At 41.8% G+C, this 15465-nt stretch overlaps 1 protein-coding gene across 2 annotated transcripts; it reads right to left on the reverse strand.

Annotated features, from left to right (window-relative positions):
- Positions 1-1581: 1581 nt before the first annotated feature.
- LOC136508563 (ureide permease 1-like) lies at positions 1582-5457 on the reverse strand. 2 transcript variants are annotated; one of them, XM_066503268.1, is made up of 6 exons: positions 5264-5457; positions 3665-4100; positions 2798-2966; positions 2591-2634; positions 2367-2476; positions 1582-2252 (listed from the first exon to the last, which is right to left on the reverse strand). In XM_066503268.1, the coding sequence occupies exons 2-6, from the start codon at positions 4038-4040 to the stop codon at positions 1719-1721; spliced, it is 1233 nt and encodes a 410-aa protein (XP_066359365.1). In that variant the 5' UTR covers positions 4041-4100; positions 5264-5457; the 3' UTR covers positions 1582-1718. The 2 variants fall into 2 exon arrangements, with proteins under 2 accessions (XP_066359365.1, XP_066359364.1); XM_066503267.1 differs by lacking the exon at positions 5264-5457 and adding an exon at positions 4521-4735.
- Between the last annotated feature and the right edge of the window lie 10008 nt (positions 5458-15465).

A 15465-nucleotide genomic window follows, 5' to 3' on the forward strand; every position in this document is an offset into this window, starting at 1 on the left:
AATGTAGTGGTGAGCGGATGGAGCGGTTTCATTGGTGCACACAAGTAGATCGAGATGTTGCATTTGTTGCAATGGGCTATACACGAATGTTTCAAGTGTATGTTCCAAATGTTTCATCTGTTTCAGACGTATGTTGCAAGTGTTTCACTTGGATGTTGCAAAACTAGATCTGGATGTTGCGTACATATGCAAGTGTTTCAAATGTTTTCGTACGTATGTTGCAAGTGTTTTATCTTGATGTTTGCGTATGTTTGCAATGGCTACACACGTGTTTTAAAGTTTTTTCTGGTGTTTTGCAAGTGTTTCAGACGTATATTGCAAAGTGTTTTCAGCTCTTTTCGGATGTATGTTGTAAGTGTTTATCTAGATGTTTGCAAAAATAGATCGGATGTTGCACATGTTGCAATGCGTGTGAGAAACGGATGAGGTGCGAGAGGTCCCTGCGCGTGGTCCGACGACGCGGGTATCGTTTGGGTGGCGCGGGTCCCGCGTGAGCGCGCAAAATGCAGGCTCAGGCGAGGACGTGTTGGCCCAAGCGAGGGAAACGGGAGTGCGGGCGTCCGTTGGGACGTTGGGCGAGCACTGCCATTGGTTTGAACCCTGGGACCAAAATGCCTGGTGGAAGCGCTGCCTATGCTCTGCCTGGATGGTGTTTGGTTGGTTGGTGTCCTGCCTGGATGGTGTCTTCAGCATGGATTTTGCTGTCCTGTGAAAAGGACGGAGATTTGTACCGTTTGCCTGGTTCCTGCAGTCGTTTTTGAGCGCCTCGTGCAGGCAAGCTGATTAGACTGGCATTACTGAAGAATATTAGCACGTATACAACGTTTGATCTTTTTTTTTCACACAGAAAAACATACCACGACGCCATCTGATCGTTCATTAGCCGTTGCTACTTTTCTCCATAATCCAATGAACACAACAATATTTAGCTAATATTAAACATCCGAACCTCTCTTTTACATAAAAAATAAGTCAATAGTTTCAAATTAAATTTACAAATTAGAAATAGTGTACATCAATGATATTATTTATTAAAACACAAAGAGAAATGCATTTATTTAATTAGATACATACCTCTTCCAACTAATATGCAATATAATATGATTAGCATTCTCAGGCATATGCATCCAACCAAACACATCTTTCTCAAACTTGCCTGGCCAGGCAAAAAAACCATTTACAGGCAACTCACAAGCAACAATTTTTACGAGGCAAACTCTCTAGGGTTCCGACCCAAACATGCCCTATATCAGAGTCAAGCATTATAAGAGGTGGACACCAAATTGCCAGTTTTATCTTGAACAGAATTGCCTCGATCCTGTTTTGAAAACAGTGGGAGCACTGATACAATTCTGAATCTTTGTCACACTAGCTACAAGCTACATCTTTCTGAACACAGCTTTTGCCCTGTTCATAATGATAGAGAATTTTTTTCTGGAACAATAATTTGAGTGCTCCTATCCTATCAGCCAATTGTCTATGAAAAGAATATAAATAGCTTTTATATGGTTCTATATATATACTTGACTTGATCAATCACACCACAAACATTTTTATGTACATCTCCATTGCATCCTACTGAAACTTTCGTGAATGGCTGGAAGGAATGGACTTCCCCTGCTTGCGGCCTTGCTGCTGCATTTTCGTTGCGCTTGCAAACACAAGACGAACAACAGTTGAAACTTGAAAAGGCAAAGAGCGCAACAGGATCATCAGGATCACTCGGTGCTCCTGTGACCTGACGAAGCCATGAGCACGGCGACGGCGGCGACGAACATGAAGAGCATGAAGCCGAGCAGGACGTAGGTTTTCCGGGACGACTTGCGGTACTCCCCGAAGAGCAGGACGCCCCAGAAGGTGCTGACGAGCGGCAGCGCCTGGACGGCGTCGGCGGCGGCGTAGCCCGCGGCCTGGCCGCCCATGAACTGGAAGCCGTTGCCGAAGCCGCAGAGCAGGCCGGCGAGGAGCGCCCACTGCCGGCCGTTCCAGTCCCTGAGGTAGGCCCCGAGGGAGGACCTGGGCACGCCGGCCATGGGGCGGTAGAGGAAGAGGATGTTGAGGCCCACGCCGATGACGAAGCACGAGATGGAGAAGTAGAAGAAGGCCGTGTACACCACCAGGTGCGGCACGCCGTCCTTGAGCGTGTGCCACTGGTCGTTGGTCGCCAGGTTGAACGCCGGCGAGAAGAGCGAGAAGCACACCCCGGCGAAGAAGACGATCCCCAGCCCGATGAAGGTGTTTGAACCGAATACCTGGTAAGGTGTTTATACGTGCAATACAATTATCATCAAGATCAAACCCCACAGCGTTGTGGCAAAGGATGTTCCAGTTTTGAGAAAATTGTTTGTTCAGAACAAAGTGTTCACCTTGATTGATCGCCGTTCTTCGAGTTCAATGAGGTATTCTGCAGTGCCTGCCTCAGCTTTGTCAACTTGCTTGGTTCCAGAGGCTCCATTCTCCAAGTCTTTGGGAGCATCTGAAATTAGATTTTTTTTCTTTAGATAATGAACATCTGATACTAGATAAGTTACTAAAAGAATCTGCAACAAATCAGCAGCAGCAGTAGTTTTCACACATTATTACTGCATACCTTTGTCTAGGACTTGTTTGCTTGGTTCCACAGTTCCACTTGTCCTGTAACGTTGCGCGAAATAGCAATCAGAGCAGACTATATAAATAAAAAGATGTAAATGGCCTAACATTCAGAGCTACTCAAATTAGGAGACGATCCAGTCACAGATCCTTGTCGAAGAGCGAAAAGGTGGAAGAAAAACAATATACTACAATCTATAATTACCCAAGTTTGTTGGCATTTGTGGAGCCACTGAGTTTCTTCTCATTGTCAGCTGCATTGGAGGCATGGACAGCAGAGCCCAGGATGACAGCGACAAGGAAGCATGCCACACCGGGGAACAGAATCTCTGCCCTGTTGATGCGGTTGTCCAGGAAGTAGTTCAGTGTCGTGCCTGAAAAACACACGGGATGGCACATCACATATGACATCAGTCATGTATGAACATTGAAAAATCAGGAATTCATATAAGACTTTTCTGTCCAACACATTGACATTTTTGTTCCAAGGATGCTCCTTAATAGACTAACTACATGCTGTTCTTCCATTTCAAAGCTGATAGTAACATTTCTTCAGCTGCACAAATAAATAAATAAATACACACACATTGCCCTGACACAACACAAGGAGCTTGCTTACAAGTTACAACTAATAGGCCAATTTGCTCAAGAAACTTGTCCTGTCAGACTACCACTGCATGATTTGCTTGCATCTCAAAAGAAAATGTAGACATTCCATTTTTTCCCCTTGTCAGCAAGCAAGATCCTTTTTCTAGATATTCCTAGATTCCAAATCAAAGCAAATTTCATTTATGGGAAAAAATAATAAAAAGGTAAATTCCCATGATCTCAATGACCACGACGGCCTCGTTCTGCTTACCCCATATTCGGCTTGTTCGGCTTCTTTTTTAGCCGAAACAGTATTTTCCTCTCCCAACAATTCAGCCAGAACAGTGTTTTTCAGCCAGTTTCAGCCAAAATTCTGCCAGCCGAACGGCCAGACGATGGTGACACGATGGAGATCGGAGAATGAGCTGTCCAAACCCCACTGAGCTGAGCTTAGAGAGAGAAGCGATGGAGATGTCCAACATACCAATGACCACGACCATGCTGGAGCTGATGACCTCAGTGACGGAGAGCCCCACGTACGCCCACGCATACTGCGTCGAGAGGTTCCCGACGCTGAGCACGACGCCGCCCGCCATCGCGAAGAGCACGGACGGCCAGTTGTCCTGGCCGAGCTGCGTGAAGAAGTTGGGCATGCCGCGCTTGCTGTCCCCGAGCTGGCCGAAGGTGAGCGCGATGAGCACGGCGGCGAGGAGGTTGGTGAGGGAGTAGTCCAGGTACGTGTGCTGCGGCAGCCGGCCCCGGCGCTCCAGCAGGGTGAGCACCGCCGGCCAGGTGCCCAGGAATAGCAGCGACGCCAGCATCAGCGCGATGGCGCCGCCCTTGTCCTCGATCACGAACATGCTGAGCCCTGCTCTGGTTCTGATGGAGGACAGTAGTAGAGTGCCTTCTTCTCCGAGCACCTGCAGCAGGCAATAGCCAATAAGTGATCGATCATGCAGCTCTTGCTTGTGACATATATTTTGGTGAAATTGAAACTGAAGAATCGAATGTTGTTGTGCCAATTTTTGGGTCTATTTTCAGTTACTGTGCACATGCATCCTAAATCTTCGTTTCTTCTTGTTTTGAGAAGAAGCTAAGGATTGGCACAGAAAATCCATTGGGGAAAAAAAGGCACCACCAAATATGATGAACAAGAAAGTGCCCCTCCAGCTACCGTCCCCAGGGATCAGATTCAGATTCAGATTCAGATTCATCAGAGCAGGGGAAGAGGAAGGAAGATCCACCCCCAATATCTGAACCAAGAACCAACCGGAGAAAGGAAGCATGCCCATGGACAGGGTGAAGAACAAGAACAAGAGCACAAAGCAGAAAGCTCCTACCTTGTGGCATGTGAGCAGAGAAGACGCACATGCAAGAACATGTTCCATGGCCGTTTTATAGCAGCCACTGACTAACAAGCCCTGCCACTGACCAAAAAGTCCAACTTGTTCTGCATCAGTTTGACTGGCGCCGCGGACGCGAGTTTGCGGTGTCTGTATATCTCCTTGAGATCCATTCACCAATGGCGTTGGAGCTTTATGGGAAGTGGGAAGGAGGAGGAGGAGAGATGAAGAAATCGACAAGGGATGCACTCATCGGCGTAGAAAATAAAGGGAGCGATGACAGTGACCCTCCGGTCATTTGCCTCCAACGCTCCACGATTTTCTGACATTTTCTTCTTTTTTCTTTTTCGTTGGTTTTTTTTCCCTCCATCCAATCAGGGAGCAGAGCAGACATGGATTGAAAAGGTAATGTTGAATTGGTCCAGTGAATCAGCCACTGACAAACAAAAGATCCATGTGTGAACCCAACCCAAGGAAGAGAAGGCTTCGTTGACCCATCGCCCATGCCCTCCCTCCCAGCCCACAAGAACGAGATAGAAAATCCCTGGGCTCATTCGCCCTTCATTTTGTTTCATCCTGACAAAATGGAGAACAGAAGAGAAGAGAGGGGCTTTCGCCGATACGACGTCGCCAGCAATCGATCTCCTCGGCGGTGGAGCGCCATAACATCCCAGATTCCCAGGAATGATGATGACCTCAGGCTGAGTACGGTAAAGAAACGAGACAAGGGAGAAAGGTACCTGAGAGATGATAGGTCGCACGCACGCGCAGGAGACGAAGACGAGGAAGAAGAGCCAATTCGATCGTCTCTCCTCCTCCTTGAGAGAGAGATGCGCAGGAGAACTAGTAGCCGGCGTCTCTTTCTCTCTCTGCTACTGCTTCTGCTACTGAAGCTGATCCATGGGGGAATTTCGTGGTATATCTCTACAGGTGCTTATATATATTCTATGGTTGTGGGCGATGATTTCGTTGAACACAGTTGTCTAAAGATTCTCGGAGGTGCTTTATCGTATTAATTAACAAAACAAATAGTTGCGTAGTATCCTTTTGACTCCGGATCTGGAGACTGGAGAGCGGTTGGACAGATTCCCCGTTCCCGGCCGATCAACCAGGAAGATTCCCGCGCCATTCGGCTCGGTTTGTTGGGTCGTCCTCGCTCTCCACACTCCACTCCACGCCGTGCGTGCGTCGTGGGCGTGGCTACGGTTGGTTTGCGTGCCTCAAAGCTGCTGCCCTTTTATTTATTTCCTTTTTATTTTATTTAAGTGCAAAAAGATTACGAGCCCAGATAGGCTCTCATGTTCTCCCACAGGAGTTGTGGATGCATTATAGCTTACGAACCACTCCTATAATTCAGTTTTAATATAAGGAACGGTTGGCTTAATACAATTAACCCTATAATTGTATTTATTTTATGGGCGGTTCACATAAAAGAATTGATCCTAAAAATGGATCTTCAGAGGCTTTTTTTTTATAGCTTACGAACCACTGCCTCTAAAAATGCTTGATTTGTAGGATTCAAATGTCATTAGAATTTGATTTCAGAGCTTAATGACTAAGTCAACGATCCCTTGAAAATAGTTGCCCAACAAAGTTTAGGCGGCCATGAATATAGAAAACTTTTTCATGACCAAGACACCTATAGATACCAGATGGAAGGAGTAGATCTCAAGGAGATCTAAAACTCTATAGTCGACAACTTTTATATTTGAGATGATTCAGGGGCACAAATATACATTTTAAGTTCTTAGATTTTAAAATTCAAAAATTTGAATTTTGCAAACAAGTTGAGACACGTTCTATTCAAAGCTGTAATGCTGATATCTAAAACTTGGAACTTGATCTTTTTCATTTAAAATAGTTTAGGCACCAAAATATTACATACAAGATTCGTAGAAATCAACACAAAAGTATATTATCATTCTATACTTTGTCACAAGTGATTGCCTTGTGTGATGGTTAAATGCACTTGTTCAAAAAAAAGAGAATCGAACTTTGCAATAGATGCGATCATGCGGTAGCCCCTTGGGGCTTGGGCACAAAAAATATTTTTCTTTTTTTTATATTTTAAAAATCTAAAAAGTATTCTTTGAGTTAGTTGTCTTACTCAACCGCCTCTTAAAATAAAATTGATTTTAGGGCTGATTGACTTAATAAAACCACTTCAGAGAATTCATCTTCAGAGGCTGTTTTAAAATCATCTCTAAAAATATCTCATTCTATAATGGATGGCATAATAGAGGTCATACTGTTTTAAAAAATTATTTATGTGGTAATGATACATGCATGTGAGCATACAAAAAAGATTTCTTAGATAAATACATGGGAGCTAGTGACTCTACTTGAGACACCATGTGACAAAGAGGTGAATTATCATATCGAAGAACGATAGAGGGAAGCACGTACATCTCAAGCGGTGACAATATCTCAATGGTGAAAAATGGTTAGAGCACGCAACCCACTGTGATCAATCGCCTTCTAGGAAATCTTGTTGAAGTAGAACAATTGTGTGATTACTTTTTTCACCCGGAACAATGTTTTTCTCTCACAAATTCCTCCAGCATTCCTCCAAACCATCCAGATTCCTCCAGAATTCAGACAAGCGAACAGGCCGGGGACGAACAATATGTCTATGAAAGTTTTTTGAATGCAATGGGGGGGGGACGAACGGTCCGCACCTGATCATATTACCACGAATGCCGGGAGCAAGCCCGGTATGTGTCCAAGGGACCCAAAAGTTAAGGCTTGTAGCCAAGGATACAAATTGGAGGCAAGGGGAGAGTTATATTACATCCAGTTGATTGAGCTCCAGAAGTTATATAGAGAGGAGGAGCTTCTAGGTAGATGACATTGCCATAGTTGAGTGAGCTTATTTCTATGTTTGCACATAACATAAGTAAGAATTTGTTGCTACCTAATGTCGGTATTTTCAATGTGTTTAGGGAACAACTTGAGGATGCTTTGAACATTGAAGAAACTTCTTATGTGGCCTCTATAACTCATGAGATGTGGATGCACCATGCTCCACACCCATTTTGGGGTGCAAAACCATCAAAGCATAGTTTGTCGGCAACCTGATAATACTTTATTGGGAAGATCATAACTCATTCATACTATGTGCGATTGAGGTCAATGAGCACTTGTTGGAAAGCTTATTTGATAATATTTCAAATAGATCAATCCCACCTTAATATCACATGAAAAAGGCCTTGAAATCATCTTGACAAGCTGCTCCTATTTCTATCGAGGTGATGTGACGTCATCTTGGGCTTGGCATTCACCCTTGGCATTCTGGCCCAAGTTGAAGCACACCCCAACCATGTGGATAACATCTCAAAGATGCCCAACGATGTCCTTCCCCTTAGCCACCACCTTTAAAGGGCCAGTGTGGGCGCCCTGATCAAGTTGGAGGCCCAATTTATATCAAGTTTGAGTCCATCTCAAATTCCAAAAGCAGCCCACACTAAAACGGATGCTCAAGACACATACAAACTTCGTTTTCGACGTTCTACTATGCACTAAAAGATATAAAGATAACCTAACCAATGATTGTGGTTTCACATCAAAATTCCAACAGAGTCAATAGAAATAGTGGAAACAAGTCAGCGTCAAGAATCTGCTAGGTGTTGTGACAGTCTTTTTGGTCCTGTGGGTAGTATATCATCTTAGAGCCCATTAGGGGGTGCATCTAGGGTTATGCACATCCCTAAAGACTTTGTATTAAGCCGGCACCGCTCAAGTTAGGTTTTGGGTTTTAGTTTAGACCAATCTGTCTTCGAACAATCGTTATCATCGGTTTGTGAAACCCCACATTCGAGAGCTTTAATCGTACATCCACAATTGTCACTTTACTTGAGTTGTGTTTTATCTTATTCTTGCTTCTATTCGTAGCAGGGATTAGCCTTGTCGGCGACCAGGTTGTGACATAGTTGATAACCAGAGGAGACATGGTGTTAGAGTTGTAGGGTTTAGGTGTTTTGATCTGAAGCCAGATCATGTGTCTCATCCCCGCCAAATCAAGTGATTGAGCTTGCTCCATTTGGATTGATCACTCTTCATCCAACTCCTAGCCTTGCATTTAAACCGTTATGTGCTTTCAAATTACAATTGAAAAAATTAACTTGAACCATTATCTGTTTTCAGTCATCTTCAAGCAAAGAAGTAATTAGCCATCCATCTTAAACTTAAGTACCTAGAGGTTTACCATGAAACATAAAATTCAAATTACAACCTCTATTCCATAAATCATTGATCAAAATTTTCTAATTTGCAGTACAATTATCCATACTCCAAAAGACTCCGACAACACTACACCTTCCTTTCACCAACCTGTCAATATTGAGACCGAGAAAAATAAAATTAGGTAATGATTTCAAAATTATTCTTATGTATTCCTCTGTTTAGAATAAACATCAAATCCAAATAATTGTTTTCCTCCACAGCAACTCTCAAGCGTAAAGAAGAATTCAATTTTTAGAGGAGGATACAACTAGCAAAGAGAGGTATGAAAAACACCAGAGCTTCTCACTACTACAAAAAAGGTTTGTAGCAACGACTCAATTTTTTTGTAGGGGCGGCTGGTGATGGAGCCGCCCCTACAGTGGACGTGCTCAGGACCCACGAGACCAGCCGCCCCTACAAATGCCCCACGTATAAAACCTTGCAGCCCTTCTTCCTGCTCGGGTCACTCACTCCAACCCGTAAAAAAAGTAGGGAGGCCTTGGGCACCTCCCAAAAATTGCTCTATTAAGGGTGGGAGGTTTTGATCTCAAATCCCTTGGTGGAGAGGTTGTAGAAGGTAAGAAAATGCTATTCCACACTTTTTTTGGAAGTTTTAATGGTTGGTTAGTGAGTAATTACAGTTTTGCTTTTTCTCTCTCTTCTATGGTGCTTGAGCTACTTATGAAGCAAATTAGACCCAAGTTTTGAATGTACTAGGGTAAATTAGGTAGGGGAATAAGATCATACCCTTATTTGGTCCATGTTTCTTGATTTTAGTGAACAATTATTTAGTTTTATGGATGTTTCATGTGCATGTAGATCTAGATCTAGGGTTTGGTTTTTTATTAATTTTATTTTTTATAAATTTATGTTTGATGAAATTGGACTAGGGTTTGCATGAAAGATATTGGGTAAAATATTAATCGTTGCTAATTATTGTCTTTGAAATTGTTTATTGTAATCAACAAATATGTATTTTAATTATTTATAGATAAATAGGCCATTAATTATTTTTCCTCTACCATGGTATGTTTGTATGCTTCATGTAATTATATTTGATTTATATTCATATATATCTAAAGTATATACAATTATTCTCAAGTAATTATTAATTTGATTCATTTTTATATATATCTAAATAAGTAGTCCTTTTAATGTTTGTTTTGTTGTTGTTGTAAAAGATGGAGTATAGGAACTCTTGGATGTATGGTTCGTTAAGGTTCAAGGCAGGTTTCCGTGAAGAGGTGGATAAATTTATTGAAGCCGTAGAGAAGCATGCAATGACGTTGACAGAGAATAAAGATACAATTATTTGTCCCTATAAAGATTTTAAGAACCGTATGACATGGACAGATGTGATTCATCATATCACATTTGATTATGTGAGGATTTGTTGAGGACTACACAGTGTGGATTCATCATGGTAAAACGATTATTGTTAACGACGAAGATGAGGAGGAATACGATGACGAAACCTTAGAATCCCTGTCCCAATATTCAGCAGAGCTTGATGTACGAATGGATCCTAAGTTTGGCAATGAACAAGGTGGTGATGCTGGTGGTTGGGATGGTAACGACGAATGTGGTGCCAATAATGATGGCGGGGCACATGTCGGGGATGAAGATGATTTGGAGGACATGATTCGAGCCCTTGGATCAAAGATTTTACTAAAGAGCCCGAAAGATCTAGAAAATTTTAAAAGGGTGAAAAAAACATCGAAGGAGGCTGTTTATGGTGTTGAAAAGGGTTGTCCGACACACTAGACATTGCTATGTTTTATGCTTGAGCTACTCATCCTGAAAGCTAAGTACGGCTGGTCAGACTGTAGTTTCAATGATCTATTATGTCTCCTGTCATGAGTGTTGCCAGAACCAAACTCAGTTCTCGCCAACACATACCAAGCGAAGAAGGTTATAAGTCCATTGACAATGGGGGTTGAAAAAATCCATGCATGCCCCAACCATTGTATCCTTTTTCATGATGAAACGTTCAAGTCACTGGATAAATGTCCCCAGTGTGGGATCAGCCGGTACAAGAACAATGACATTTACGGTGGGGACAAAGCCTCCACAGGGAAAAAGAGGAATCAGAAGGGTACAAAAAAGGTGGTACAAGAATCTCAGCGCCCCAAAGGACACTCCAGTAGGCAACGATGCAAAGCAAAGAAGAATTCCTGCCTTGGTAATGTGGTACCTGCCAATGACCGGATAGGATGAATAGAGATAGAAGCACACCTCCTGTCGAAAGTGTACCTTTCAAGAAATAATTGATCTTCTTTCAGTATCTACCTTATTGGCTAGACTTGGAGGTCCCTCATGCCATTGATGCCATGCACGTGTAGAAGAATGTCTTTGAGAGTCTCATTGCTACCTTGATGGACATAGGCAAGTCAAAGGATGGTCTAAAATCACGAAAAGACATGGTGCAGCTAAACGTGATGCCATAGCTTCACCCGATACATGAGGCTAATAGAAAATACACTCTGCTCGATTCTCATCACAAGGGTATGCTGGCTAGGAAGGGCACCAGTGGTAGAAAAGTATTCATCAACCATGATTACAAAGAAGTGAGTCGAGCGCATTACAGTGTCTTATAGAGTACACAACTGATACAACCGTACATTGATGAACACTTGGCTATCATTATGGCGGAGAGAAATAGCCATTTAGATGATTGGGTCATGAAACAGCACAAGCAACGACTAACTACATGGTTGAAGGAGCAAAACATACTGCCTGGAGAAACAATAGACTCTATTACCATCAATAGGTTGGCGGAGATGCCATCGAGATAAGTGACATCTTAGAAAGCTTATGACATCAATGGGTATACGTACTATACCCACGCAAAGGATAGTAAATATATGAACCAAAACAATAGCGTTCGAATAGAAGCTCTCGATGGAGTGGGGCGAAAGATCCAATACTTTGGCATCATTGAAGAGATATGGGAACTTGACTATGGAAGGGATATAACGGTGGCCTTGTTTCAATGCCGCTGGATCAAACAACACTAACTGAACGAGATCAGATTGAGAGTCATGGATCTTGAGAATCTAGGCTACCAAGATGACCCTTGGGTGCTTGCTTCACGTGTCGCATAAGTTTTCTATATGCCTGACCCACAAAGTAACCTCCCCTCAAAGAAGAAGACAAAAACACGTGGTTGCCTCCAGGAAACAACACATTATCAGAGTTGATGGCGTGGACGATGTTGAAGCTTACAATAACTACGATGAGATGCCACTATTCATAGTCTTGCCGCTATTCATAGACTTTTCTAAGAAGATTAGTGTTGTGGAAAAGAACCTGCCCAAAGACATATTGCTATGGGAACGAAAAGGTGTCAAGGGAAAAATCGTTACAACGGGCTAACTAGTTGTTGAACGTGGAGTGTTTGTGTAAGTATGTGTGTTTGTAAGACTTCATTTATGCATGTATGTGAGACTATATATTTATGTATATGTGCGAGACTACATTTATGTATGTGTGTGAGACTATCCTTTGCAACATCCAGATGAACCTATTGCAACATCTACTCTATTACTACTAAAACAGTTGTAACACACAGACACTTGAAACATGCACTTATTACTACTGCAACATGTTCGAACTACTATTGAAACACTTAAAACAAGCACTTAACACTTTATGAAATGAAGAAATGACAAAAATAAAAGTTGGAGATCTTGACGAGTTATACAACTTTTATATTTATCACCTTAAAATCATTTAGTGGTTAAAAATCAGGTTTGAAGTTGTTATTTTCTGAAATTTAAAATTTGAATTATCCAAAATGTGTGACAAAGATAGATGACCAGACTAAAATGATAGAGCATGATTTTAGAAAATTTTAGGAAAAAACCATCACATTTGGAGTTAGTATGAGGGAGAAAGACTAGTTATAAGTTTCAGCCACAGATTAAAAAGGGAAATCACACTTGTTCATCATTGATCACCATGAACAGTTGTGATTTTTTTTTAATCTCTGGGTAAAATTTGTAACTAGTCTTTCTCCCTCATACTAACTCCAAATGTGATGATTTTTTTCCTAAAATTTTCTAAAATTATGCCCTATCAAGTTACTGTGTTGATTTGATCATTCTTTTCATTTGACAAAGTTTGAACAATTCAAATTTTCAAATTTAAAAAATGACAAGTTCTAACAAGATTTTGAAACACCAAATGATTTCAGCTGAAAAAGTGATGAATACCAAAGTTGTATAACTCATCAAGATCTACAACTTTTATTTTGGTCATTTCTTCATGTGACAAAGTGATAGCAAACATTATTCACAAATCAACATGTCTCTCGTATAGTTTATGAAACTATGAGTGATATGGGGATTTATGAACAATGTTTACTAACACTTTGTTAAATAAAGAAATTATCAAAATAAAAGTTGTATATAGTGATGAGGTCAACAACTTTTATGTTAATGACTTTTCTAGTTAAAATCATTTAAGGTTTTAAAATCTTGTTTGAAGTTGTCATTTATTAAAATTCAAAATCTGAACTGTCCAAATTTAGTCAAATGAAAACATGACCAAAATAAAAGTTGTAGATAGTGATGTGTTCAACAACTTTTATGTTCATGACTTTCTTATTTGAAATCATTTAAGATTTCAAAATCTTGTTTGAAGTTGCCATTTATTGAAATTCAAAATTTGAACTTTTCAAACTTTGTCAAATGAAAAGATAACCAAAATATAAGTTGTACATCTTGATGAGTTCTACAACTTTGATGTTTACAAAATTTTCATTTAAGGTCATTTAGTGTCCTAAAATTCTATTAGTTGTTTTAAAATTCAAATTTTCAATTTTAAAAATATTGTTTTTGTAAAGAAGAAAATATAGAATTATATCTATATATATAATAAAATTATTTATATATACATATATTTATATATATAGAATAATAAAAAACTAATATATAAATTTACATTGTGTTCTTTATATATGAATGAATTACATAATTAGTAATTAAAATAAATTGCAAAATATTTGTATTGGCGGCTAACTTAGGAACCGCCCCTACAAATCGATTTGTAGGGGCGGCTAATTCAGGAGCCGTCCCTACAAATGAACTCCGGTATATAAACCAGAGCCCGCGAGCAGGCAGAAAATTTTCTAAGTCTGGGCGCTATTCTCCTCCACGACGCCGGCAGGCTGCCACCTCTGTGCCCTACCTCCACCGCCTTCGTGCCCTACCTCCGCCGCGCCCTACCTCCCGCGATCCACCTCCAACCCCCGGTCCGTCTCCTGCCTTGCGCGCTGCCGTTCCCCCGGCGGCTAGGGTTTTCGCCGCCGTCCCCCCTCCCACGACAGCTAGGGTTTTCGTTGCCGGTGCCTGTGCTCCCTCCCCCCGGCGGCCCTGGTGCCCTGGTGCATGTGCGCTCTCCCTCCGCCGGCGGCCCCGGTGCCGGTGTGCCCCAGCGGCTCTAGTGCCCGCCGTGCGCTCCGGTGTCCGCGCTCCCTCCACCGGCGGCCCTGGTGCTAGTGCGCCCCGGCGTCCCTGCTCCCTCCCCCTGTGGCTCTAGTACCCATTCGCTTCGGTGTCCGCGCTCCCTCCACCGGTGGCCCCAGTGCTGGTGTGCCCCGGCGTTCCTGCTCCCTTCCTCGGCGGCTCTGGTACCCGTTCGTTACTAGTAAGTACATCTGAACATTGGGATCTTTCCGCGCATGCCGTGTTCATTGGCACCTAGCTCTCTCAAAGAGGGCCATGCATGCATGAAATGCAGCACTAGCTAATAGTTGTACTTTGATACTACTAGATTAGTAGCGGTCTCTCTTCTGCTTTCGAATGCTATTTAGTTTGAACACATAGGACACAATTTTGATCCGATATAGCTTGTAACACTACACTGTGCTCATCAATTTAATATTATAACCTCCATGGCCACAAAATTGGCATTATGCTAAGTACTTTCATATATAAATCCAATGATATTAAACTTATAGTATAATCTACATATTCTTAAACTAATTGTCAATCAAAGATTAAAAAGTTGATATCAAAATTGTATAGTATAATATATACATTCTTCATTAATTGTTAATCAAAAGATTAAAAAAGCTTGAATCTTGAGTCGCACGTACCTTAAAAAGGGGGGGGGAAGGAAAAAAGGATGGAGCAATAACGAACAGGCTAGAGCATTTGTTGATTTGTACTTGGCCGATTTCCGCACTGTCTTCGGTCCAAAGTTCAAATCCTGCAGGCATACCTTCTATGTTTTCCTCAAACAATGTTACTGCAATTTTGTACAAGCACCGCCTTTCCCAACATGGATACTATAGATAACCAAAGCTCAAGCCTTAAGGACAGTAGCGAATGAGTGCTTCAGGTTCAAAGTTCTGATCCAAAACAAACCTAGGATTCTGAATTATCTACTTCATCTGAATAAAAAGGTCTATAAACTCTACGAGAACCAAAGAGCAAAAAAATTCAGCTGACACGGCCATGCTCACTGGAATACCAATGGTTTAGAACAAATTTCAGCGCATTCTGTGCACCATTTCCTCATGCGGGAATTTTACATACTGGCCAATTAAATCATAAAGGCTCACCAGCGATGCAAAAAGGCGACAATCATATTGTCTGTCTTCTGCTTTTGAATGCTATTTAGTTCGAACAATATATGGCTGACAATTGCATCCTTTCTTTTTCTTTGAAACGAAAGAGACTAATGGAGTTTGCTCTAGGCGGCAAAATACACTTAT

The sequence above is a fragment of the Miscanthus floridulus genome, chromosome 15 (assembly GCF_019320115.1).
Source record: "Miscanthus floridulus cultivar M001 chromosome 15, ASM1932011v1, whole genome shotgun sequence".
Lineage (NCBI taxonomy): Eukaryota > Viridiplantae > Streptophyta > Magnoliopsida > Poales > Poaceae > Miscanthus > Miscanthus floridulus.